Raw genomic sequence first — 26683 nt, forward strand, 5'->3', positions numbered from 1 at the left:
AACATAATAGCAGCTTGAGGAGCACTTGTGAAGAACTTACCCTACAAACCTCCCCTCGGGACACGGCTGGGTGGCAGACAGACAGCGGCCCGATCCGGCGGTGGGGGTGCAGGCCCGGCGCGGTTCGAGCGCCGGATGCAACTGCTCGGGCTGAGGCTCGGCTACGGGGGAGCCGGGGATGAGGGGAATAAAGGCTGTGAGGATGAGGACGATGGGGAGCGGGTGGGGTGTCTTCATTGCGGTTTTGATAAAGGGCTATGAGGAGTGCTTCTTTGGGGTTGCGTGGGAAAGATATTGAGTGTGAGGATTGGTTCGGCGGGTTGGTCAGGTCGGGAGGCGGATAACAGCAGAGCGGTGAAGCAGAGGGTGTATGAATAGCCTTTTATATTCGAGCTGCTGGGACTAGGTATGAGCGTTTGCCGGTAATGGGGCTGTATTCGTAAGTGATATACATCGTGTTCGCTTCCCACGTATTCACCATGCTTCGCCAAGACTGGATGCGATTGGAGGTTGACTTTTGAGTTGGGCATTAGATGCCAGGGGGGTGGATTTAGTCAAACTTTCTGGGGTGGAAGGAGGTAGAAGAGTGATGGATTCACAGTAGCGGTGAAAGAGGTTAAGTCTAACCAGTCGCTTAAGCCTGCAGGCTGGTATATCGAGATGGCTTGTGATTGGTTACATAGGAGATCGGGGTTTATCCCTGGGTCGAGGGTAGGTTAATTCTTGAGTTTAAGCCATGGTATTTATAGAGCTCCAGGATCGTGTTCGGCAATCGAAATTAATCGAATAAAAGTACAGGGGTCTTCAATCAGTATTGCTGCTTCACTGGCGACTAAATTCGCAATGCCGACGCCCACGCTGGTTCCAAAATTTTTGACGTTTCGGATTCGGTCTGTGAGCTGGTGCCTTACAAGCTCTGAAAATCAGCTTGTGTACAGGTCTGGAGGAAAATTGGGTGATGCAGCACCATGCATTACACACAACGGCGACCAGACCATATGTAAAGACCAGCCACCAAATATGGGAGCTGGCATATAATCAACTTACCGGCACGAATGCTCGGGAGCAGACCAGATGGGCATCGAAGTCCTAAGGATAGCTCAACAGACGTATACAGGAATACCTCCCATGCCGGAAAGGCCCAGTGATGCTGACAATCCTGATCTAACCAGCCGAGAGTTTTTTCACATAAGAATAGACCATTTCCAGATATCTTGAATCTTATTCAGAGACTGTCTCTTGTCCATGGTCTTTGGATTTCAGTGAATCCAGCGGGATGAGGTACTTGCCTCACAGTAGCCAGATCGCTTCTGAGCACAGCTGATTTCGAAATCAGTTGGACAAGGACGCCAATGCTGGGAAACTCCGAACGACTGCGGCAAAATTCAGCATCGTACGGCACAGCCTGGAAAGATGGATGACGCAGTAATTGGACACTGCCAAGTGATGACTGGTGAGATTCTCTGTGGACGGAACACCTCATAGTCCGATGTGTGCAGCAAAGAGTTCGAACCATTTTCAGACTCGGCCAGACTCATTTGTAGCTCCCTGAAACTGAGTCCATCAAGGGGTGGCCAACAATAACCGACCTTTGAGTACCGTAGTTTTCGACCGAAGAATATCTTTGCTGGTAGGACTAGTGCAATGGATCAAGTAACTTGATTGATTCTAACGTAGTGTAGAGCAGAAGAAGCTGCTGAGCAGCAGCAAGAGCTAATCTAAGAGGCAATGCCAAGCAAGCTAACGGATCGCACGTGACAACTAGGCGAAGCGAAGGGTCACCAAATATTTTGTAGCTATATATATAGACACTATTAGCAATATGGCAGAGAGTTAGCTGAAAAATGAGAGAGTCTTGGAGCCCACCCCGAAAGGGATAATATTTTTCAGCGATGGAATTGCGCAGCAGGCAGAGGTTTGTAGGGACTGATAGCACTCATCGATACTTGCGCATTCCAGGAGACGAGGATGCTGAAACTTTGGTAAGTCGATCCAAGGATCAATCGAAAGACCGTTCGGCATCATCCTGGCTACTGACTTCAAGAAGAGGTCAACGCGTCTGCAAGAGCCTGCCTATATCGGTTGGCGAGTGGATAACCAAATATCCCACCTACCTTGTTCTCAATCCTTGCGCCAAGTAACTGGAGTCTGCTATAGGTTTCAGACCATCTAAAACGCTCGACTGTGTATTGGTTTGAATTTCATACATAACTGAAGAGCGAATAAGTACCCTATGCTGCGATGTAAAGCAACAAGATGCTTAGGCACAAAACGCACTCGGCCTAAATTGGCTAATCTTTCCTATTTACTACGGGGGGCCTGAAGTAATGCTAGCTTAGCTCAGCGCTAGTATCTTTACTTGCAAACCTTCTCTGTACAGAACAGCTATGCCTGAAAAAGTTAGATGTAATGATTTGACTCACCAGAATGGATGCACACAGAACAAGCTTTGAGGTGGCGAATCATAACACTAGGTTGTCATAATAAGAGCTAGTATTTCTTAACGCCAAACTAACATTATGTTGGGCATAAGTAATGTTAGCTTGGTGCTAGTAACGCCATGTAAAGATATAACGCCACATAATTGCCTCTTGCCGTAGTTGGTATAGGATGCCCAGAAGTCACTGAATTAGGACTAGCTTCCTTGAATTCCCAATATTAAGTGTGCATTCCTTTGGTACAGAGCGAAATTCTGTGCATCTCATAGAATTGCGCAGAATAGCAGCAGAGGTATGGTACAAGGGCGGCAAGGGTATCTGTATCAAGAGCATTAGAAGTGGTGAATACTAGCACGGAGCTAACATTACTTCTCCCGACACCGTAGTACTTCATGCCCGGTAGTACTTCAAAATACATAAGAACACCTAACAGATTCTGTCGATAACCATTACTTTGAGCAGCTGCTAGCTCAACGTTCAAATTGGGACTCTCGACCACTTGAAAAGGTAATTGGTGCTCAATCAATTGAACCGATACTAGAACTACATTGACACGGGTTTAGACAGTCCTTGATGATGACTGACCTTTTTGGTCCCTACTCGAAAAATTAGATCAACTCGAAAGTTTGAAAAGTAAGTCCGCCTTCCTCAAGAACGCCTTTTTGCAGCCTTGGATCAAAATCCTCTGCCTCTTCTGCTACTTCTTCGTTTATAAAAATGGTGCTTATATGAGCCCTATCGTGAGTTTTCGCTTCCAACCCTGTGGCAGAGATCCAAGTCTTGGATCCTCGATGTTCATTTCTCCTGTGACGGGGTCGACATAACATCCGCAGTAGGAATTTGAAGCTTTATCCAATCGTGTGACACGTCTGAAATGCCCCGGAAGAGGTCCTAGCAAGGCCTCGTTGCACATGAGGCCTTGGACATAGCATTCTCCGACGACTTTGAACTGTCCATCCTTTGCCGGTCGGATGAGCAAAGGGGAGTCGCAGCCGAGAAACACAGAAAGCTGATCGCCTGGCATAGCAGATATGGGACACACACCTATGTGTCCTCGAACAGTATCGAAGAATGAATAACTTCTGCAAGTGTCCGAGGCGTAGTCGAGGTATATTTTCGCGGCAGGTGAAATATCCGCCAATTTGCCAGTCTCAGATTTGAGAATGTCTTTGAGAACTGCTTGAGCCGCTTGGATATTGGGGAGCGTTTCATTTGATGGCATGTGCCGATCTGACAATCGGTTGCAACAGATGGTCCGACAGTATGCCTCAAGTACTGTGGTACCATCGAAATACAAATTCTCCATATTCCGAGTGCTTGCGAAGCGCCTTGCGGCTTTAACAATATTGTGGTAGGGAAATTTGGAATTTTCAGGGGGAGATAAGTCAGATACCTCATGAACTGTGCTTACCGTCAATCCCGAGACCTTCAAAATATCTTCATCGTAATATTCGACGCTACAAACTGAATCTCCAGTGGCTCTCACGTTGATGATGGGTCGAGCCCTGCTTAGAGCCGCAAAATTTGGTACCCACGATGGGAGATATGCCGCAGCGTCGTCCAGTTTGCAAAGCAAGAGGATGTTCAGGCGCTTTTGCTTTTTAACGTATTGCGTCACCAGGTCAGTAAATACTTTTCGTGTCGATTTAGTGTAATCAGGCACGATATCCAGATCAGCATCCGGCTTGTGAAGCATACCTAACATGCTGTAGACCCTGTCTCTCGGATCAGTACACTTACTGTGCCGAGTCTGAAACATCATAGTTTTCAAAGAGCTATAGCCGTAATAGTCAACAATCTCGTAAGCCCTGTCTATGAGATTGTGGAGTTCAGGAAACCCTGTTTCCTGTCTCTTGTACCGGATGCAGTATAACGCATCGCTGAACTGTTTCCATAGTAACATGTCGAAGCCACATGCGATCACTGCATGGGGGTTGGCCAGCCTTATCTCTTGCCATACCCATAAGCGTTCAAACCATGGACGTTTGAGAAGATGAGCCATTGCGTGCCATATCTTCTGATCGAAAGGAAGAAAACAATGTTGATCCCCCCAATGAGAGTCTGACGGATCATCCGACCGAGATCTCATTGCTCCGTGTCCGCTTCTGTCAACGTCTATCTTGAGTGAGAGGTCTCTCCAGGTACTGAGTGCCAATTTGGTCTCAGGTGTTTCGAGCCCAAGCCAGACGACCACGCGTTCGGCATTTCTGTAGACGTGAGCCATGTGCTGAACCTGGCGACTTCGTTCATCTAGATCTGCTTGGTTGACACAAATTGCGTCGATCCAAAACACACGAGGCCTATCGCAATATCTCAAGTAAGGTAAGAGTTCGGCAAGATTCTTTGTGATGTCGATGGCGCCATCGCTTGAAGGTAGAATATATAGAGAAACTGGGTTCGATGTGTCTCCCCATACATAAGACAGTGCTTCATACTTGGGTACTTCGTTCTCGGTAAGTCTGACGGCGTGGAGAGAACATTGGATGTTTGACTCAAAACTACCCGGGTACAAAGTCAACAGTCTGATTTCGCTGTTGTCTTCGATCAATGGCAGATAGGAATATGGTGCCATATAGAAGGTGTTTACTGCAGAGACAATGTCTATGCGCTGTAAGAAGGTAGAGATGGGATCATGGGGGGTTAACCGCAAGGAAAAACTCTTGGTTGACCTCTGACAAAACCCACGCCAATAGCTCGTCCCAGGATAGCGAATTCGGAAGATATATGAGCGGTGTATATAAGAACAGGGTTTCGAATCCTTACTCTATCTTTCAGGTGCTGTGAGTTTCAATGAGACAAAATCTTGGCCGAGTAGTCCGCGGATGCGGGTGTTAAAGGGATCGCTGTAGATAACTATTGGAGCATGCGTCTTATTACATGTGGCGCTAATTGCGGTTCTCCGTAACGATTTTAGTATATGACCCGGGCTGAAAAGATATTAGAGGTGATACTTCTGTAGACTCTAAAGATGAGGCTGAGTCCCCTCAATTTCAAGGTTAACTTGAAAGCTCCTGGAGTCCAAAACAACTTCCCGCTGCGGGAGCTGAGACGGCGGCCTAGTAGTTAAGAAGGGGAGGACATCCTGCGATGGAAGCGGAGGCGGAGAAGGGAGGAAGAGTAGTCGAAGCCAGAAAAGAAGAAACGTTGGAGGGGCTAGATGAGCAGCGAGATGGAGCTAAACCTCACGAGCGAGGCTAAACCAGAAGAGGCAGAGCATCAGAAACCAGACAAGGCTTGAGAAGAAAAGATAAGGAGAGGAAAGGCTCCAAGCTCCGAGTTGCCCTTCTTTTCTGCCTCAAGCATAATACGGTCTGAACGAAGACGATAACATAAGAGATACCCTGGTTTACACATCTATTTATCTCATTCACTGCTATATAGCTATAGCAGCTATGTCCTGGCGTGCTGCAGTACTAACACGTCGTCATACTGCCCCCTTGTTGGCTATTTACCATTCTCAGCAAGTTCTCTACTCACGTATGCAAGCTTGTTACCCTCCTAGCTTCAGTTCAATTGCAAACATGGACTTCCCGTCAGAAACAAAGTCTGCATCCACAAGCTCAACTCCCTTTAAGAGTTCAAATGATGACCGCATCGTTGTCATCGGTGCCGGCGTCCTTGGCCTTTCCATGTGCACCCTTCTGCAATCCCGTCTTCCAGCCCGCCTTGTCACCCTCCTCGCCGCTGAGCTCCCATCTACGTCCCCTGACTCATCGCCTGCTTACACTCCCTCCTATGCCTCTGCTTGGGCTGGCGCGCACTACCGGCCCATCTCTCCCTCAACACCACAATTACATGCTGAATTCAAACTCGCGCAACGTACATTCGAGATCATGAAGCGCATAGCATCAGAGAAGCCAAAGGCAGGCATAAAACTGATGCAAGGGGTGGAGTATTTCGACAGGCCGGGAAAAGGGGAGTTAGGGATGAAGGACGGAGACGTGTATGCGGGGCCTGAGGATGGATTTCGAGTTTTGCAAAAGAGCGATTTGATGGAGGGGGTGAAGTGGGGTTGTGAATATGGGACTTATTGTATTAATGTGCCGGTGTATTGCGGGTATCTGTTGAAAGAGTTTCAGGAAAAGGGTGGAAAGATCGTTAGTCGCAAGATTGGGGACGTAAAGCAGGCGTTTAGTTTGAACGAAGACGAGATTGGAGGCGAGGTATCAACGGTGGTGAATTGTTCAGGGACAAATTTTGGAAAGGATCCGAAAATCAAGCTCATCCGTGGCCAGACCGTTTTGGTCAAAAATCCATATCATAGGACTGTCACTCGACAGTATGCGGATGGGAGATGGGCCACCTTGATTCCTAGACCGTTGGATGGAGGGACTATTGTTGGTGTCACGAAGGAGATTGGTGATGAGGAAGAAACAGCCAGGCCAGAGATAAGACAGCTGTTGCTCAAGCAGTCTATTGAGTGTTTCCCGGACTTTGTAGAGAAGCTGGAGGACTTTGAGGTCATCTCGGATAATGTAGGGAGGCGGCCTTTTAGGGAAGGCGGGTTGAGGATGGAGGTTGAAGAGCTGGACGCCGGACGGAAGCGCATAGTACATGGATACGGAGCCGGTGGTCGAGGGTATGAACTCAGCTGGGCAATCGCCGAGCGACTGGTTGAGCTATTAAATCCAGGTGGCTCTGTACAAGCGACGACGGTGTTACCGTGATCTTGGTACCTTGTCTGGGGCGTTCTGTGAGTCTTTTGATGCTTCCTAGTTCCTCTTAGGGTTCGTTACGGCGACCAAGTCTTATCACTTCTTCGATCCTCATCTCTTCTTGTTCAGTGGTCTACCTTCGGTCTTCTCCAGCTCAGCCAATTTGGTCTCCTCTTCGATCAATCTCTTCTTCTCTTCTGTAATCTGGTTTTCAACCGTCTTGATAGCAACACCCAGCCGGTCCAACTCCCTTGACTCCTGCTCTCGGCTGTAGACGTTGTCTTTGCTGATTCTTTCTGGTATTTCTGCGGTAGGCATTCCTCTCGCGGACGCTTTCCCCATCTTTGCGCTGGCCTTCCCTCTTACATTTGTACCTCCCCCAGTCAAAACATCATAAAACTGCTCCACCGGCTCATTAAACAGAACCTCCTCATAACAGATGCTCTTCACCATCTCCCTGCGCTCCTTCTTCCCTTCAATATCATCGCCGTAAGGATGCAGCTTTAGCCCATGCCAAATAGACTGTGGCTTCTCCGTGCTCTCTGGCACAAAGTAGAACTTGATAGCAATTTCGAACTCACCCCAGCCCGTCTCCTCAACCTCAAATGGAGGGCCTTCAATCATACGGAGACTGTTAGGATAGGTGTCATGAAGCTTGAATTGAACCTTCCTCAACCAGTAGGAGATGTCTTCATTGTTGATGCCGCGGACAAAGACTTTCCATGAATGTGTATGATCCGCCGGTGCATTCTTAGGTCGGTTGGCTGGGTCAAAGGGGACTGCTTCGGTGCCGTAGACGAAGGGACGGTGAATCTGGACGCCCTGATGTTTGTGAGATTCTCATCAAGTCTGTAGGAACATGAGGATGGCACTTACTCGCACACGTTTCGTTCCTGCTGGAGCGGGCATCGTTACGGATTACTGGGCGAGGAGAATCCGTGGAATCGTATCATCTGTGCAGTACATAGGCATTTAATTTAAGCAAAGTTGCATGTCTTGCAGGAAGGAAAATTACCCGCGCATAGAGGCGGATAAAGACGCCGCACGAACACTTGGTCCAAGCTCCAAGCTCATTCTAGTGATGTCAATATGTATCCAGCTGGAAATAATTTCTACATCAAACACTGACTCACCTGTATAGTTCTCCTCTGAGGTCTATCTCGTGCTTTGTGTAATCACAACCACTCCAGGTTCTATGATCAATCCATTATGACGACGAACGTGAAGAAAAGCATCGTGGTAGCTGGGGGAAATGGCTTCCTGGGATCTCGAATCTGCAAATCAGCAGTGGCACGTGGATGGGATGTAACATCCATCAGGTATGCTGCTGGAATATTTCCAAATAAGACTGTCTAAGTTTTGATCTAGTCGCTCCGGTGAGCCCTCATGGTCGTCCGTAACTTCCTCATCCACTCCACCACCCTGGGCCACCTCCGTCACCTGGGCCAAGGGCGACATACTCAAACCATCCACCTACACAACCTGCCTCAAATCTGCCGATGCGGTCGTCCACAGCATGGGCATCCTTCTAGAAGCAGACTACAAAGGCGTCATTACAGGCAAGGAGTCTGTATTCTCTGGACTCTCCAGAGCATTCAGCAGTACGAAGTCTGGTAGTAGTGGGAACCCGCTCGAGAGGGAGCCAGGCGGAGAACTTGCCGCAGGGGAGAGAGATGGACAGCTGACCTATGAACTGATCAATCGGGACAGTGCAATTGCACTGGCGCAGGAGAGTCAGAGGGAGGGCGTGAAGTGCTTTGTCTTCATTTCTGCCGCGGCGGGTGCACCAATGTTGCCGCAGAGATATATCACGACAAAGCGAGAGGCAGAGACCACCATCGCGAGCGAGCTGGTCAAGTTGAGGAGCGTCTTTATTAGACCTGGCTTCTTGTATGATTCATCAAGAAAATTCACTCTGCCCATCGCCGCCTCAGGCATGGTAGGCTCGGCCGTCAATGGAATTGTGGGTGGCAGCCTAACGAGCATCTTTGGTGCAGCTGTCGAGAAGCCGTTGAAGGCCGATCTAGTGGCTGAAGCGGTAGTTGAAGCCATCGCAGATGAAGACACGAAAGGCGTGGTAGGCACAAAGGATATCGAGGCACTAGCCGCGAAAGCATGGCGAAAAACAATGTTGTAAAATGGTTGCACACTAATACTAAGTTCGAAGATCTTCTCCTACATCCTTTAGCCTCCGCACTCGCTGCGTGGAAGAAGCTCCTGACTCGGAATAAACACGGTACCTGGTAATGGAAAGGCTACGACTAATCGACTCCGAGCTCCTGGGCGTCTTCTCCTCTAGATCGCAGTACTCCTGATGTAAAGGCCGTTGTTGGTGCAGTAACAGACCCGCCTCTTCTTGTGCTCTGGCAATGGCGTCGCGCTCCGCGCATTTCGTGCATGGGCGCTGCGGACGCTTATGCCAGAAGTTGGGTCCGCCGCAGGGGTAGGTACCTTTGCCGGCTAGACCCTCGGGACAATCCTCGATGCCGGTCTTGCGGTGGCCGCAGAGGTAGGTCGTGTAATAGGATTTTGCACATTGTTGTGGGAGGGACTGGATTTGGGTTATGCCTGGTGCGCTCTGATGGGATGGAAGGCTGGGGTTGGTGGAGGGCAGGAGGGTAGATGATTGTGTTAGTTACTTATCAAGGGACAGACACTTACAACATTCTACAGAAGAAAGGTATCAAAGTACATCATCGTTCGCATTGTTCTCCTTTGTCTCACTCTTTGTGTTTAGAGTGAATACATTGATGCCTCCAAACTTCCTTTGCGATCAGAGAGACATCATTGTCGAAGGAAGTGTGATGTTCCAGCATTGGCCAACCTCAAAGCCAACAGTAGCCAGATCTCGCCGTCGAAGCGAATCCCATGGCCTCCTGACATGAGTAGAAGCCCGAGAGAATTCTGCCGGCCGCCTTAACGTGGTAACGCTAACGTTGCATCGTGTACTTCTTTCTCTTTGACTTCGGCACATCCTCGACCATTTCATCTCTCATTTGGCGTTCGGACTTCAAAGCCTTGTTGCGATCTCGTAGCACTTCTCGAGTCAACCTTGGATGAGCTTGGATGAATTCGATGTCATCAAAGGCGGTGACGATGTCGAAATTGTGGATAATGGTCGTGAGAAAGGTATCCTGATATTCCTGCAAGGGTGGTATCTCGTGCTCAAAGTACAGAGCCTCCGAGAAGGCAGATGTTAGCCTCGCGTGCATATCTTCTAGTCGGCTAGCCCAATGCACAAACGCCAACAACCTTTTTTCTATTTTCTGGCCTGCTAACGTGGCAAGATCGGATACTTGATATTTGTCGGCTGTAACAAGAACATCTGAGAGGTGTTTGACGTCGTTCGCCAGTGTTTGTAGTTGTTGAGGGCGGTCCCGGATCTTTTCGTCGGCGTCTATAAAGCGCGAAACCTTAATGGCCGGATCAATGTAACGAAGCCTTCTACCGTGGATCGGAAGGACATTGATATGATCAGAAAGCGTATATAAATATGTGAGCAACTCGTCGATAGCCTGTGGCTCATCTTCATCCATCACAATGATGCCGCTCGATTGTTCCTAAGTGCAACTATGAGCACAAAGCCCGGTTATCTGTGGAGGCGACATACCTGAAATCCCCACCGCATAGCACCCGCAAAGAAAGGGCATCGCTGCGCTAGTATGGCCTTTTGCACAGCCCACGTCCGCTCCCGACAACGAATCTCGAGGTCACTATTCTCCCCTGATCGCAAGAGCCTGGCCAAGTACCAATGAATATATCTTTAAGGTGACATTCAATGTACTTACTTTAGCTGAGCATCATCAATCTGACCTCTCCTGAAATCGTCCGTCTTTGGCTCATTCGGATCTTGACGACTGTTTCGCTCAGTCCTAGTCCTAGCATTTAAATTCAGAGGCACAGAATCGGAGTCTTCAGAATCGGACATTGTATCGCGAAAAGATTGCACCGATGCCTAGCTCCTAGCGAGGTCGAGAATTCTATGTATTGTGGTTATCACATTCATAGAATGCATAGGTCTAATCAAAGAAATATCAGGTCTAACACACAACTCAAGAAACAGAGGTGCATATTCACTTATAGCTGAAGTCTTGAGAACACCGCAATTCTCAGAATCAAACCCATTTAGAAGAAGACGAAGATGCAATGCGCATTACATCACCCCAAATGAAATGAGGTTGCAATGAGTTCTGAACATAGAGAAGGAAATTAGAACGTACGTCTACTTTGGATACCTTCGCCCATGTAAGGTCGAGGCCAACAAATGATAGTTGATCTTGAGAGCATAAAACTGGGCTCGAGGCGGGCTTCGAAGACCAGCAACGCCAGAGATGTCTCTGGTATCGGTGCGTGCGCCCCCGGTTTGTCCTATGAATGAAAGATTCTCGTGGAGTGGTGTTAAAGCCCACGTAATGCACCAGAGACGATCTTTGGAAGCTTGAAATTAGGTACTGCACTTGGTACGATGAAGGATGGTTTGTTAACGTGCACTTTACTCAGCATACCACAGAATTATATATGTCTGGCAATACGTTTCCATCATTCCGGCGAAGACATTATGAAGTTATTGAACGTTGATTGGTGGTAGACAGTAGCAGAAGAGAGTCACCATCCTGAGCCGCAATTATCATGTCATGCCACATGGCTCTTTAAGTCGAAGAAGCGGTGAAAAATGCATGTGGTCATAGCAAAACAGGAAGCAATTGGAGTAACGTGTAACAGTAAGAGAACCGTGGATTGTCCAAGGTCGGATCATTCCAGGTCCGCTTCCTGAGTTAGCCACTGACTAGGCCTCAAACAGGTCAGATATTATTGCGGCCGCGAAGACAACCGTGCTTTGGACTTGGAACAAGGATCGAAAAAGAGGATATAATGGCTGATCTGGGGCAAGGACTTACTCTGGTATCACTGTGGAATGAGAGGGCAATAGAAGTAACGCCAAGAAGGTATTCGTCTTTCTCGTAGCTACTAATGCCTTGGTCTCCGCCACGATCGTGTCCACAGCTGCGTTGTCAAATTTGCGAGGTGTGATTCAAGCTTAGTAAGGGCGTAAGTGTGAACACCATCTACCGAGTATACCGGGATGGGTTGCTGAAGGCCAAGAAATGTTCACAGACTTTCCAATTTTGGGAAGTGGACTTTTGCGTATATGAATACACGTGCCCTTACGGAGTACATGTAGCGTCTTCGCGGTTGTCGCAAATGCGGGGCGAAATTAGGACCGACCTTTCGTCATGAGAAGTGCGGTCAAGGTCTTCATATTGCTCGCGCGTTCGTTTGGATGAGCACGGAATACTGGGCAACTAGCCACTGGTCTTTCGCTATGCATTGATGGACTAGAGAATATCGATAAATGGGTAGGCTCCTTGGATGCGTTGAGAAGCTGCAGACGCGTCGAGCCGAGGTTTTAACGACTTGGCACTCTCAGGGGCTCTCGACAGCATACCATGTTCGCATTCTCGTGTCATCGCCTCCGTACATTCCTCTTCTCTGCAGAAGGCTTTATTCCTTGCTGATATCATATCTCCTCTTCTGTCTGAAAGACAACATGATGAACCGTTGGGACGATCTTGGTAAAACTCCCTGCTCCCTGCCCCCGCAGTACATCTCATACATAGGTGACGAAGACCACCCCTTCAACACCCCCAACTTGAGGTCCTAAAATGCAGAGATGCAATTCAAGAGCTTTATTCGTCGAGTGCTGTAATGTCTAGCACCAGTTGTGAGTGGCAATAAGCAAGGGGTGGTATTTGTGGAAGCAGTGTTGAATGGCATGAGTATGAGTTATGATTTTGGTGTGAGAAGTAGTAGATGAAGAAGCTAAGTGCTACGTACAAGTTGGGATGAGATAAAATAGCAAGTAGTGCCAAGCCCACGCCAGCCAAGTGCTCCTGCTATGCCCCTCCTATGCTCCTGCAACAAGCAGCAAACAAAAAGAAAACACACCAAAGAGTCCCTTAATCCTGCTTTATAGCTATCTGATCGTTTAGGACACCTAAAGTGCTCTGTACGATGTTGCTGTTCTGAGCATGTTTATGCGCTATGAACAGATGCCAAACCAGGGTCTGTTTAGACCATTCGCTACTGGAAACTGACTTCGCCTGGACCGTTCTTCTCTGCCTTGTCCTATCAATTCTTCGGAACCTCGACACTAGTCTTGCCATTCAGGTTCAAATACTCTTTCCACTTCCCTTTTCTTCGTTTGGAACAGATCTCCAATGAGACTTTTTATTGTTCGCTCTTTCTCTTGCACTTTGTCCTGCATCTTTTTTCCATGCTCCCCATCACGGTCAGCCCTAGCTTAGGATATTTCTTCATGTGCCCCTCAGTAATAAGCTTCTGTGCGATGTCACCCTTCGCTCGGATGATAGCACGAATAAACTGGACCTGATAAACTTCTACTGCTGAGGAATCTCGATTCGGGTAGAGTGCTTCCAGTAGACTAGAGAATAGCTCTTCTGTCATGTAATTATTCACGTACCGGAGACCCCACAATATTCCGGACAACTGTTGGTCGATTTTCATACCAGCCGCTTCCACGAGCGCAGGCACCAAATACATGTCTGCCGCAATCACAACAGAAATGAGGTGTTTCAGCTGCCCCGATAATTCCTTGTGGTTAATAAAAATTGCCATGTGGCCGTCAAATGGTCTTGAACGGTTAACTGTGTAAATAGACTCTAGTAGGACGTTGATGATATCTAGATCCTCGCTATCCAGTGTGAGAAGTCCAGTCGATTGCTCCTGCTCCATTTGATTAGCCCCACCAAAGACTGAGACGACGGCGTAACGCACGGAGAAGCCAGACTGCGCAGCAGCCCGAAAGTACTCGCACCTCTGACCCAAGAGGCCCTTGTTGACCTTCCAGATTCGGTCTTGACATTTGATTGTGAAGTTAGAGTCCACGCCAGAGTGGAGATAGCTGGTGATAGGTAAGTGAATGACGATGAACAATGCGTAGAGGATTACTAAAGTTGAGCATCAACGATCCCTCCAGGTTCAAATTTCATGACGAACGGTTTGCTCGCACGGTATCGCAGACTGACAATCAAGGATTTCTTCATCTTAGGAGTATCGAGAGAGGGTTGGGAGTTCGAACGCTCTGCTATTTCAGAGTGTGCCGAGTCTTCATTATCAGAGCTTGCAGACATTGGTCAACAGCAGGCAAGGCTTCATAGAGACAGAATCGAGTAGGTGACTAAGCACAACAAAGAAGTTAAGCAGCTTTTGCAGATGTGTAATCTAGCAGTAAGGTTGAGATAATGAGACTGTTCTAGCCAGGTGCAATCGAGTGTTAGAAGTCACGCGCTTGAAGCTTAAAAAGAGTCTGTGGTAGTCACGCAGGATGATATGTCAAATATTGCAAAGCGAGTGAGCTTGATACAACACTGAAAAGAAGCGATTCACAAGGGATCATTGCTAGTGTTGGGACGAGCGCTCGCAGTGGTTACTGGGATGGGAGCGGCTTCTCTATTTCGTTCTTTTAGCATACAGGAACCTTGAACCCATTTCTCAGAAAACTGGGCGCATATGGAGCAAGATTGACAAGATCACACGCGCGCATCGGTTCAGCTTCCTGCGAATGATCGTAGCGTTGAACTTGCCTAATCGAAGGCGTCTGCTTCGATAACTGGCACCGGTTTCGTTAAGCAAAGCTTGACGTAAATAGTGGCAACAAAAATCAAGCTACTCATCATTGAACAAACAGGTAGCATTTTGTAAGGTCATAGGCATACCGCCCCATAGAAACAATCGTTGACTGCCAGAGAAGATGGTCAGCTGAACTAAGCTGGAAGGATTGCTAGCGCTGCCAAGCCCAGCTAGGTCAGGAGCACCAATAATCTACTTCAATACAGAGTATATTGAGAAAGAAGGCGGAATTTAAGTATCCATGAATCATTGTTGTGAGCCGACATCACCTCGAGCAGCTTTACATGCTCAATGCTACACGAACAAGTAGAGCTCCACCTGCATGCGCAAGCCACTTTGGCGTAAATGCTATCGTCCCAAGGGAAGACGACACCTCTCCGGCCTCCTCGGGTCCTGTACAGGAAGCTCTTTACGAAATCTACGCTTATGCATGTGTTTACTACGTGTTCTCCAAGTTGGGTCATCTTCTGAACATTCCCGGTAATGGTCCTTGTGGAGAAGAGCTGTATTGCCCGCTTCGGAAACTGTTCACATAAAGTAACCTCTAGTCAATTACACCTTCTCCAGTCTTGTAAGTACATTTGAGAAACACAACTGCGCTTGTTGCAGGAACATACCAGGTGTCAAACTTTCATCACCCTGTCACATTTCCCCTCCATGCTCACTTGACTCAAGTGCACTGGTTAGCCAATACAGTATGAGTGGGAGGACACGCATCAAGCGGGACTGGGCTCAGTGTACCGGAGCGCTGTCTTAACGTCGTTGCTATGGGAGTTTTGCTGTTGAGTTTGAGCACTCTCTCGTTTCCTTCTTATGTGCGCCATCTGGGAACGAAAGTAGTTGATGTGAGCTAGACACAACTGAGCATAAACAAAAATTGATCTCAAAATCAAAAGGCTGCAGCTACGACATGACCCATACTGCGCCAGATCAGCTGAGACTTGGAGCCTAGAATGGCAAGAGAGACATCTCCTTTACACAAGGCTCATGGAGGAGTTGTTGTTGCGAGTATTCAGTGTCAGGTTCTCGAATAGCAAGCCTACCTCAGGCGCACTCGATCTCCGTTCGATTTCCGCGAGAAGCTCACCTTCATCAGCAAGCAGTACAACATTGGTAGCCAAAGTGCACACGACATGATAGACACCATCCATTTTCGTGATGATCTGTACTCCCTCGCCTGCTGGAACCTGTCGACTGATATCCGCAAGGACATTCCTGACGGTCGGCTGAATTATCACGTCAGAATTCTGAAGGAGTCGCTCGTGCTTGTTGACTTCGTCAAAGCGGTCCATCCACCACTCCTTGAAGACTGCGTTCGCGTCAGCGTACTGGATAAGCAGAGAATCCTGCATCATAGTTCTGAGCTTATGCAAATATTTGCTGCATTCAGTCTGCAAGTGGTCGAACTGCTGGGTTACCCGATCATAAATCGCTGTCCAATGGAGAGTAAGTTGATATTGTGCACTCACTGGACCCAAAACGAGTCGAGCAAGCTCATCGCTGATGCGATCAACCTCCTGAGAGTACTCAGGTCGAATCTGGCAAAATGTGACAAGCCCGTGACCAGAGAACATAACGTCGAAGCTTTGACGGAAACATAGAGAGACATCAGCCATAAGGCAGTTGAGGCTTCTGGCCTCGTTGGCTGCCTCGACTATCCTTTCCAGTACGACATTTTGGGCGATTGTGAGTCGGACTTGGTCGAATTCATGCCAGGATGACGGGCCCTTAAACTTCGCACTAGCTGGGAAGTTACCAAACGTCTGTGGAAGGAAAAACTCGGCCTCATGGGCGCATTTGCTCCCTGTCACAAGGCGATTTGGGTATGGGGGCGGTCTAAAGAAGGGTAGCGCTGACATCTTTCGCAATAGTATACGCTATATTACTCTGACTGCTGAATTGTATTGGTGGAGCTTAAGCGCAGGAATGGTGAGGGTTTGTACTTGGTGGGTTCATAGAGAAGGAAAAGAGGAGATAAAAGGCTTTGATGAAACAAAGAGCACACTGGCACAAACACAATAATTTGTTCACCACCTAGACAAGTACCATGTTCCCAACTCCGCGTAGCATTAATTGCGGCTTCACATTTCATCTTCACTAACACAAATTCATGAGGAGTCACAGCCTGCTGTTGCTATTCACCCATGTTACTTTGGACAGCAACACTCTACATTGCTTTCAAGAAGATGGCCATGCGAGGTTTTGATGATAATGAGAAAGAGTGGCATAGATAGTCCAAATGCGTAGATGAGATGATCATGCTATGCGAACTTCAGGCTCTGGGACAGCTGATGAAGGAGAAATGCGTTTCGTTCAAGGGACAGCTGTACCTAGGCCTGAATTATTGCCCTTTTAGATCAGAGATTGACGATCCCTGGCACTAGGTCAACACCTAATGCCGCCCAGGGGATGCTTCCCCTGAGTAGTATGGCTCAGGTAATGATTAAACCAGTCTTAGAATTAACTATAAGGATGCTAACTACCAAATCAATCGCTCGCCTAAGACGGTTCTGAGGCTATAGAACATGGCGAAGCTCTTTTCGTAGCTCAGTATACTTCAAGCTTGCCCGTCCACTTAATTCCACTATACCTTGGCCCTGCTGGAGATATCCTCAGAGAAATCATCCTTTTGAGCACGGTGTATGATCGTTGTGCAACCATATCTCAGAACTTGACACCGGAGTCCACTTTCTCAAGCTTCTGAACTATCTCACCGTTTGATCTCATGCCTGGCTGGGGCGGTTTCATTCTAGGCGCTTCTTGTCTTTCCTGCAAGGTGTTCAACTCTTGCACAGCTTGATCGAATCTTGGAATCACTACAGCCTCGGTATTCCGTTTCCACTCCATGACCGCACCTTTGAGGGTCGAAAACCATTTCGCAAATTCTGTCTCCGCTCCACGTTGAGCTACTTCAGGATGGATCATGATTCCACGTTGACAACATTCTTGTTCCAGTCTGGAAATGCCTCCGTAATAAGATACTGTGCTTCATTCTTTACCTGGTTTTGATACCAGAAATAGGCGGGTTCGGAATCTATAAGTAGGATCCTTTAGCAGTCAAAAGGCGTGGAGGTACGATGAATATCAGTTTATACGAGAAGTATCACCTACACTGAATATTTCTGGGACCAGGCTTCCTGTCCTCTTCCGGTAAGACCATCAACCGCTCGAATCGTTGACTGAGAAGGTCGTCAAGTCGCTTAAATGATGCAAATACGATAGAGGTTGCCTCTTGCACAGCAGGCAACAGGTCTCGTACCTCGTCCGGCATATAGCTTGAGCTTGAGAGAGGGATATCGGTCAGGTAGGATATATTCGAGGGATTATGATCATGAGCTGGCTCAAGAAAACGTGGGTCGTCATACGGAAGGCCCTCCATCTTGACATTGATATGGACAGCAGCGGTCCGTTTTGGCAGGTACCAGATTAACGGCTGACTTCTGGGCGTTCACAATTGAGCTTGTGACTGCAATCTAGTAACCTGAGAGCAGATCTGAACGAAGGTTAGCGCCGTAGGGTTATGGATATTCCACCTTGTAGAATATCAGGTTGGATGAGTGCCTGTCAGGTAGCTCCTCAGACTTGTGCACAAGAGATCAGAGGCAGTATTTGTCTGCGCTGTGACCTTACCAGTCGAGATAATTCTTCAGAGCTCCGCCAACAAGCTTTGATTTCAAGAAAACATGGACGGAGATCGGTTTGTATCGGTTTGTATCGGCATTGGTGCAGCCTGAAACTTCACTTCCTAGGACACAAGGAAGGCACTGGCTATAAGTGTTTAGTGACGCTGCACGGATAAATGCGGGCCGATACTGCAGAACAGAGCACATAGAGCTTCCATGTGCATATTTATAAACCCTCGATTGCCATGTCCAGGTCCTCTAGCTGTTGAGCCAAGGAGCAGGAATCCTGTGGCCTGGATCTTGAACGATACAGTTCAGCTTGACAACACACTCACGTATGGGTCGGTTGGAAAGGGAGCAAAGAGGTCTTCCGAGCTTGAAATGCCAGGTGCATAATGTGAGCCCTCAATATCCATGTGTCCACTCGGGTTCAGACGAGTTGGAAAGCTAATGGCTATAAAAAGATAAGGAGAGTTGGAGTTGAGGAGGATTTTCATGTTCTGATAAGCATAACAAGCAATTCCGGTGGAACTGCAGCTCGTTAGCTTCCCAATCGATTCAGCCTATCATGTTCTCTGATATTCCACTGGTATAGTCTTTGGCTTGGTTGTTTGCACCTGCTGGGGATTTATTAGCTGGCGTCCAAGGCCTAGCACAACCCAACGAGACCGTAGCTAGTCGTGCAGTCCTTCAGTTATTTAAGGCTTCCTCTCTGCAAGAGCATCATTCGCCGGAGTTCCAGCGAGGCGTTGCACCATAACCGAAAATCGATCTGTGCGTAGGTAAGCTCAGGCAGGCTCAGGCATAATTATAGCACTGGTTGCATTACCGGCTTTTTGGCATCAATGAAGACATTATTGACAAGATCTTCTCCAAAGATGTCGAGTATGCCTTGCCACTATAATACGTGTGTGCAATTCTCCTCCCAAGCCAGCATCATGGTCATTAGCGGCAGCGTCTGGAGGCTGAATTGCGTTTCTGTTGCGCTTGAGTTCCTCAGGGACGGTAACCAGGTGTCCCAGTTTTCTGAAGTACACCTCGTTCTCCGACAAGAATGACCGACTGGTTTGGTGGTATTGGCCTCGATCTGCGAGCACACGTGAGATTCATCTGTACAATGCGCAGAGCAATGAAAACATTGCATCGAGGTAAATGGTCAATCAGTCGAAGGCGGATGCAATAGGAATAAAAAAAAGCTCGTTATGAAGTGCATTTTGAGCATTGCAGCAGAATTAGGTGACTGGACCTAGCAACCGGTTTCAGTGAAAAGCATTTTTCCGGTTTAGAAAGTAGTGGCGACAGCCATGTTCCATTGAGTTTACCATCAATCAAATGTATGACCGAAGGAGCATTCAGTGAGTGAGGCCGTGGCATTATCGAGGCATGGCAGCATTCGTTGCTCTGCCTCAAGAGCCAGGCTGGAGATGGTACTAGCATTCAGGATCAAAGTCTGAGCGACATCAGAGTCGTACTTAGTGGATATTGCATAGGTTATGAGTTGGCGGACGAAACCAAATCATGCAAGAGTCTCCTAGAGAGCGAAGGCTTTGACGTAGTTGGGTAGAACCTATGTTGTAGATCTCTGGCTTTCTATTTATCAGCGTATCTGTAACTATAGCACGGCGGGGCCATTTCCAGCGAAAGATAGCTGTGGGTATCTGATACCTCGTTTCTTTCATGATAGGCCCAGAACTCGTCCATGTATCCAGAAGTTAAGCACGTGCTGCTGTTGCAGTGAAGACAAAGTAGCAATCAAGCATAGTGACACAAAGGGTGTATGAAAGGGATATGAGGCCATGAAGTAGGAAGACTTCAGAAAACAGGTTTCGGTAGTACATAAGATCAACCACTACTAGAAAATAAAGCCCCGACGTACTGCAGTAGGTGAAAATGCCGTTTGACTAATCATAGTGGAGAGAATGGCAGACATCAACAACAGACCGGATGTAAACAACAACAGCACAAAGTTCAGGTATTGACGTAAACGGTGGCAATGCATGTCAGGGTATGCAAAACAGATCAGAACTTATGCTTTCATAACAGGAATGATTATCATGTGCTTTTTAGTCATCTGCGCATCTCAAAGTATAGACCTTCAGATAACTGTACCCAATTTCTCTCAAATCACGAACTCATCGATGCTCATTGGATCCTAGTGCAAATAAAGTATCAGCAAAGGCATTGCAGAGTATGGATGAGAGATATTCCGATCACTGACCGTTCAATTAAGTGGAGACCAGAAGCAGTCTCTACTATACCACTAACTTCGCCAGGCTTGAGAGCAAATGCATTCTCTTCGAATTCTTTCTGCATCTCATTCTTGCCAAAGAAGCCGAGATCTCCTCTCTTCCGAGCACTGCTACAGTCTGATTCGGAGACAGCCAGAGCACCAAGAGTGGTTTGACCGGACTGAATCTGTTCCTGATATCCCTTGATGATATTGAGCGCCTCGTCCTTTGATCTGGTAATGTTGGCTTCCCGCCAACTTTGTGGTCTTCTGCTTTCGTTATGCTTGACCAGTAAGTGGGCTGCTCTGATCTTCCCATTCCCAGCATCCATGCCTTCTGTTCTGGTGTTGGCAGCACTATGGTTATTGGCCATGTAGGTCTTCAGTACCTCAGTGTCAGTTCCATCAGGGGGGTCCCAACGTGATTCTCTTGTTTGAGTGTTGAAATAGTAGGGTAAATTTCGAGAGGTCGATTGTTTTACAATCCAATCTGTAGGGAGACCGCTTTCCGACTGCAGAGCATTGGTCATTATTACCAACTCTCTACAATATGAGCAGGACAGAGTCTTACCATATTGATGAAGAGCAGTTCAGCCGTGAGGGAATGGCGGGATAAAGCACCTGTCTTGCTCAACGGTGTGAGAGTAAGTAGTAGTTAGACAAGTAGACCAGGTTACTGTAGTGAGTGGTGAGTCCGTTGCCACCACACAAACAATAAGGCTGAGCACTAAGCCAGGAACTAGGATCTTAGCGAGCAGCGGAGTCATTTGCTTCACGTTAGCGTGATGGTTAGTCAGCTGATGATCGTTCAAGCAGCGGTAGCGGCTCTCTTCGTGTTCCCCCAAATACAGCAGGGTAAGTCTTGTTGATCCTTCTGGTTGTACCAGATTTATGATCACAGAAACTTAAAGTAGTAGACCTTTGTGCATAACGAACGCTTTTCCCTTTCAACCACACATTCGGGTGTCACAGCGCAATATTGAGGATATCGAAAGCTCATCCCTACAGCAATCCATATCGCATCAGCCACCAGCCAACCGGGTACCCTTACCATCAAACCCCTCAGAGCTCTCCTACGAGAAGCAATTCATCTATATGGCAGCAGCATCTCCATCTGCTAGTGAGGGTGGCGACAAACGTGGGGAGGTCACATACCGATTCTGCGCAGAATGGTAGGCTCATCTGAACCATTTCCCAAGGGTCAACTGATGCTAACTTTATGCAGTTCAAACCTACTCTATCCCAAGGAAGATCGAGAGATGAATTCCTTGACATATGTATGCAAAGCGTGCACAGCTACCACGCAAACCGAGCCAGCATGTACCTACCGACATCATCTTGGCGCAACAGTGACCGAGACTGCTGGCGTAACAACAGATGTTGCGAACGATCCTACTGTGGGTGAAACTTCTCTTGAAGTCTACTTCTGCACGATGTGCGGTGATGCTCTGAGGTGTGAAATCTGTGGGATTTCCGTGGTGCAGGAAGATTCGAGTCCAGAGGATCCATCAGATGATAGGGGAAGCAGGGATTCCGTCTCATAATTCTGCAGCAAAGCCTTCTTTATAAAAGCTTTGGCTGACTGTTGAATCCACCAATACAGCTTCCACGAGCAGTCAAACGCTGCCCCAAATGTGGTGAATCAGAGGCGGTATACTTTCAGTCTCAACAGCGAGCCGCTGATACTGGAATGGTAGGTTTCAAGCGCTGCCCTCTATTTATATAAGTACTGAAAGCACTTATAGAAACTCTATTATGTCTGTACATCTTGCAACCATGTCTACACTGCGTTGTGAATTAGGCAGGGCTGCATTCTTTTGGGGCATCAACGGAGCTTTGATTTTGCAACTCGCTTCATTCGAGAGTCAGAGCATTGCTTGCATAGCGTGAGTGTTTCAGTTCATTGGTTGAAAGTTACCCCTTGTTTAGATTATGTACAGACTATGGAGCTGGGGTCCTCGTCTTTGTGGGCTGCTTCACAAATTCATATCATCAATCGAATTCTAGAGCATGGCTCTTGTTCACCATTGCTTGTCCAACGAAGAAGATTGTGGTGAGGAGAGTATGACGCCAAGTTGAGTTCTTTATACTTCAACCAGCTGCTGTCAATGATTCGGGCACGCTTAAGTCCTCTGCTTGCATCTGCATCATCATTTCTCATACATGTAACGGTGCAAGGGACAGTATCTTTGACCACTGCCTGTCGCGTAGCTCGGCTCCAACCACACCTGTAGACACTTGAGAATTTGCTTCAAGAATGACTGTAATAAGGGCATACTTGTCAATCTGGTGCCGATTGGATCCCCAGTCTTGTTGATGAGCACACAAGCATTGTCATCAAATCTGATCAAGCCTCCATCCTTGCGCTGTATCTCTTTCTTTGCTCTGACCACTACCGCATGTCGAATGTCCCCCCTTCGGACTTTGTTCGTGATTCCCAAGCTAGATGATCCAGGAGATTCTGCGCCGAAAGACCTTTGCTTTTGTACAACGACGATGATTCGATCGCCTGGAGCATTGTCAGACCCTAGGATTGCCATCAACTTCGAGGCTGGATTCAGACCTATTCGCGCAGCTTGCTTCTTCTTTTTCATCACAGCTACACATTCGACGATAGCAGCTCCCGAATTGTCGATGCAATTAAGCATCGTCTGTTGCTGTGTCAATGTGGCTGTGCAATTCCGGTATAGTATAGGAGGTATCGCAAACCTTTAATTGTATCATCGTGGTAGCATTGTTGATCAAACTATGAATACCTCATGGAACTTGCACCATTGAAATCAAATCATGAAGATCTGGTTTGGCGAGGCTAACTTAACTAGAAGCGCCGCTTCCCCCAATCCCCAATCCTGCAGCCTTCCGGACGATCCCTTGCCCCTTTTTGAGTTTGCAACCATCATGCGAGCCAGGATTCTCAGGTCCAGGTCCAGGTCTCAGTCCGCAGTCCTTTATTTAGCGAGGGAGAAACGGCTGCGCATCCTTCTACTCGTGCATGCGTAGGCTCCATGGCATGGCGCCGAAGATCAAGGGCGAATTTGTTGTGATCAAATTCACTTTAGACATTACGTGACATTACATGACCTGAACACTGCGTTGTCAAATTCAACGCGCATTCCAACCTCCTCTCTGGGCCAGCACATCCACCCTGCCTACGACACCTTGCGGGTGACATGTTCCGCTCTAGCCAACTTTTCATGCCCTTTCCATACAGATAATACTGTTCTTCGACATCATACATCATGCCTCGCAAGTCAGACTCCACGATTGCAGGGCCTCAGAAGCATCGTTTGAGCCTGGCGCAACTTGCGTCCTATGACGACGTCCTTACTGATGCCCTGGTTGATCAGGTAGAAAGACCGGCTCAGCATACTGGGCATACCGCTAACTTCAAGTAGGCCTATTTCTGGTCACGAATACGCAAGAATCGTGAAAATAAATATTTACCTGTCAGAGGCATCAAACAAGATGAGGTGCCGCAAATTCTCCTCCACAAAGTCATTATAGCCAAAGACGTTGAAGATGCTGAAAAAGCGCTCCTCAATCTGGCGGGGCTACGGCGGTATGTGGGTGGCTTACATACAGAGGCAGAGAAAAAGGACTTTCGCAACCACCTTCGAAAATACATAAACATGTATTTGCCTGATTCTCCTTTCGAAGTTTCCACGACCAATCGGTACACTATCACTGCACAAGAAGCTTCGGTGACTGCGAGAAAGAGAATCCGCGAGGGTGACAAAATCAAGTATCTGTGTGGTACTTTAGTGCCTCTCACCGACGCAGAATTACAAGACCTGGATCTCACCCAGCGCAACTTCAGCATTGTACAGTCGGACCGGAAGAAGAACACTTTGATCTTCCTGGGGCCAGCCAGATTTGCCAACCACGATTGTGCCGCTAATGGCAGACTTGTATCGGTGGGGAAAGATGGGCTAGAAGTACACGCCACGAGGAATATTGACATCGGAGAGGAAATCACAGTCACCTATTCTCCTGGATACTTCGGAGCAAACAATGAAGAATGTCTTTGCCACACATGTGAAGTACAAGCGAGGAATGGATGGACCTCTGCAGAGGTGTTTGGTGCCCCGCAGAGTGGTGAGTCCACACCAATTCCATGTGAAGCTCTTATAGGGTCACCGTATTCTTTCAGAAAAAAGCGGAAACACGGGCTGGACACTATTTCTACAGGTAGTATGCCGTCTGCTTCTCCAGCGAAAAAGCAGGTATTGGACCGACCCCCTTCAAGGTTGAATCAAGTCTTTACACCACCACCACCTAACTCTCTATCTCCAGAAGAGGACTCTAATCCTATGGCTGCTGGTACGGATCAGAAAGCATCAGAATGTAGTCAATCAAAAAGAAAACGCAGCTTACTGGACGTCGATGTCTCAGGGAATGCTTCCGTAGTTGAGATCGGTCCTGAAGCAGCAACCGATCCGCCCAGGAAGAAAAAGATGCGCCTCATTGACCAAATGACTTCCAGTGCAGGATCCAGCCCCGAACTCTTAACAAAAAGGCGTCCAGCTTCCTCGGTTTCTGACGAATCAGGCAATGATTCCTCTTCGTCCAAAACCTCTTCCCACAGCACTCAAGCAACCTCCATTTTAGACGCGCCAGTCAGTATCAAAGTTGAAAGCTCGGAAACCTCGAAAATAGAAAAAGTCGACACGTCGTCCGTATACCATACACCACTTTCAACGCACTTGAAACAATTAACCGCTTACGAGGGCCCGTCTGCCAAAACCACCCTCAAAACCACCCACACAAACCTCACCACCAAAAATCCATCCTTAGTCGTCCCCTCTATCGAGCCCAACGCCACCACTGAGACAACAACAGCAACCACCCTGACCGTCCTCCCCGATCCCACCTCCCCACCCACCATCCGTACCCCAGGTGACTACATCCTAACACGCCGTCTCCTCGCCCAACCCTTCGATCGTTGGGTGCAATGCCAGACCTGCGCCGACTACTTCCTCCAATCTAACGGCTATCAAACCCGGCGCGAGTGTCCACGTTGCGAGAGACATAGCATGCTATATGGATTCGGATGGCCGAAGACGGAGCCTGATGCGAGGAGGTTGAGAGAAATTAGGGAGATGAAAGAGCGGGAGGAGAAGAAGAGAGTTAGTGAAAAAGGGAAGGCGAAGGGTAAGAGGAAGGGTGGGAGCGCAGGGGATACGATTGTGGTTTCTGCGGCGAAGGTGGATGAGGGTGCTACGGCAGCTGTAGTGAGGCAGGGCCAGCGGAGCAAGGGCGGCGGGGTCTGGGGAAGAGGAGGGAAAGGGGGTGGTAGGTCTGGCAGATCTGGAAAGGGGACTTGGGTTGAAGGCGGTGGAGAGGAGGAGAGAGAGGAACGTGTCATGGATCATAGGACGGTGAATCGCTTCATTGCGCCAGAAGAGGAAAGAGAGGTTCGCAAAAGAGGGAAGAACAGTCTTTTGGAATATGCAAACGCCAGATCTGGAAGTCTGGGTACCCCGGGAGCGAAAGATAGCGCTACGCCGGATCGTGTGTTGGCGAGGCTGAGGGGCAGTGTTGTCGGAGAGAGAGGTAGGAGCACGACCGGCACCGGGAATGGTTACCCTAGTGCCCGGGAAGACAGCATAGGCAGCGCTGGGTTTGAAGACGGAGATGGAGCGCTCAGGAGGAGTCAGAGGTATTTTGGCTCGCGGTTGACGTTGTGAAAGGTAGGGATATGGGTACAAATGTGGGTCTGAAGGATTTTTATGGTATCTCATGCATACCGTATCGCAGTTCACAAAAGAGGATTGGGTTGCCCCGTGCACGGCACAGCCACTGTCATAGTAACTGGAGTTCGCAGGTCTTGTTTTGTTGTATAGCGCAGAGGGGGCTTGATAATACTATCGTATCAACAGAGTTCAAATGATCGATGTGAATGGAGAGGATGTGCCTTGCGCTGTATTGCAGGAACTGCAATGGGCTCACAAGAGCTCTCCCAACCTAGACATGCATGGGAAAATGTTATCCATACTAATATCATGTCCACTTCTACTTACCTGGCTTATGTAACACAGATGTGATGCCATATCAAATCAGTCTTTGGAGAGTGTTTATTTTCAGAATTCA

The 26683-nt window shown here is 48.1% G+C and overlaps 11 protein-coding genes across 11 annotated transcripts; 4 read left to right on the plus strand and 7 right to left on the minus strand.

Moving 5' to 3' along the window:
• Window positions 1–3162: 3162 nt before the first annotated feature.
• On the minus strand, window positions 3163–5010 carry EPUS_05166 (uncharacterized protein; the record flags this gene model as incomplete). Its single annotated transcript, XM_007789543.1, has 1 exon — window positions 3163–5010. The coding sequence occupies one exon, from the start codon at window positions 5008–5010 to the stop codon at window positions 3163–3165; it is 1848 nt and encodes a 615-aa protein (XP_007787733.1).
• Window positions 5011–5959: 949 nt separating this feature from the next.
• Window positions 5960–7105, plus strand: EPUS_05167 (uncharacterized protein; the record flags this gene model as incomplete). The annotated part of the gene is made up of 1 exon (XM_007789544.1): window positions 5960–7105. One exon carries the CDS (start codon window positions 5960–5962, stop codon window positions 7103–7105), a length of 1146 nt encoding a protein of 381 aa, XP_007787734.1.
• Window positions 7106–7204: 99 nt separating this feature from the next.
• EPUS_05168 (uncharacterized protein) lies at window positions 7205–8002 on the minus strand (the record flags this gene model as incomplete). Its single annotated transcript, XM_007789545.1, has 2 exons — window positions 7205–7915; window positions 7970–8002. The coding sequence occupies 2 exons, from the start codon at window positions 8000–8002 to the stop codon at window positions 7205–7207; spliced, it is 744 nt and encodes a 247-aa protein (XP_007787735.1).
• A 300-nt stretch (window positions 8003–8302) lies between these two features.
• Window positions 8303–9324, plus strand: EPUS_05169 (uncharacterized protein; the record flags this gene model as incomplete). The annotated part of the gene is made up of 3 exons (XM_007789546.1): window positions 8303–8412; window positions 8462–9226; window positions 9282–9324. The coding sequence occupies 3 exons, from the start codon at window positions 8303–8305 to the stop codon at window positions 9322–9324; spliced, it is 918 nt and encodes a 305-aa protein (XP_007787736.1).
• A 699-nt stretch (window positions 9325–10023) lies between these two features.
• Window positions 10024–11021, minus strand: EPUS_05170 (uncharacterized protein; the record flags this gene model as incomplete). Its single annotated transcript, XM_007789547.1, has 3 exons — window positions 10024–10653; window positions 10704–10830; window positions 10882–11021. 3 exons carry the CDS (start codon window positions 11019–11021, stop codon window positions 10024–10026), a joined length of 897 nt encoding a protein of 298 aa, XP_007787737.1.
• Window positions 11022–13321: 2300 nt separating this feature from the next.
• On the minus strand, window positions 13322–14244 carry EPUS_05171 (uncharacterized protein; the record flags this gene model as incomplete). The annotated part of the gene is made up of 2 exons (XM_007789548.1): window positions 13322–14015; window positions 14063–14244. The coding sequence occupies 2 exons, from the start codon at window positions 14242–14244 to the stop codon at window positions 13322–13324; spliced, it is 876 nt and encodes a 291-aa protein (XP_007787738.1).
• Window positions 14245–15717: 1473 nt separating this feature from the next.
• Window positions 15718–16602, minus strand: EPUS_05172 (uncharacterized protein; the record flags this gene model as incomplete). The annotated part of the gene is made up of 1 exon (XM_007789549.1): window positions 15718–16602. One exon carries the CDS (start codon window positions 16600–16602, stop codon window positions 15718–15720), a length of 885 nt encoding a protein of 294 aa, XP_007787739.1.
• Window positions 16603–17664: 1062 nt separating this feature from the next.
• On the minus strand, window positions 17665–18122 carry EPUS_05173 (uncharacterized protein; the record flags this gene model as incomplete). The annotated part of the gene is made up of 2 exons (XM_007789550.1): window positions 17665–17777; window positions 17855–18122. The coding sequence occupies 2 exons, from the start codon at window positions 18120–18122 to the stop codon at window positions 17665–17667; spliced, it is 381 nt and encodes a 126-aa protein (XP_007787740.1).
• Window positions 18123–20508: 2386 nt separating this feature from the next.
• Window positions 20509–21123, minus strand: EPUS_05174 (Peptidyl-prolyl cis-trans isomerase ssp-1; the record flags this gene model as incomplete). Its single annotated transcript, XM_007789551.1, has 2 exons — window positions 20509–20518; window positions 20585–21123. 2 exons carry the CDS (start codon window positions 21121–21123, stop codon window positions 20509–20511), a joined length of 549 nt encoding a protein of 182 aa, XP_007787741.1.
• Window positions 21124–21688: 565 nt separating this feature from the next.
• Window positions 21689–22137, plus strand: EPUS_05175 (uncharacterized protein; the record flags this gene model as incomplete). The annotated part of the gene is made up of 2 exons (XM_007789552.1): window positions 21689–21765; window positions 21819–22137. 2 exons carry the CDS (start codon window positions 21689–21691, stop codon window positions 22135–22137), a joined length of 396 nt encoding a protein of 131 aa, XP_007787742.1.
• Window positions 22138–23832: 1695 nt separating this feature from the next.
• On the plus strand, window positions 23833–26280 carry EPUS_05176 (uncharacterized protein; the record flags this gene model as incomplete). Its single annotated transcript, XM_007789553.1, has 2 exons — window positions 23833–23940; window positions 23989–26280. 2 exons carry the CDS (start codon window positions 23833–23835, stop codon window positions 26278–26280), a joined length of 2400 nt encoding a protein of 799 aa, XP_007787743.1.
• Between the last annotated feature and the right edge of the window lie 403 nt (window positions 26281–26683).

Source organism: Endocarpon pusillum (assembly GCF_000464535.1).
Source record: "Endocarpon pusillum Z07020 unplaced genomic scaffold scaffold1122, whole genome shotgun sequence".
Classification (NCBI taxonomy): Eukaryota; Fungi; Ascomycota; class Eurotiomycetes; order Verrucariales; family Verrucariaceae; genus Endocarpon; species Endocarpon pusillum.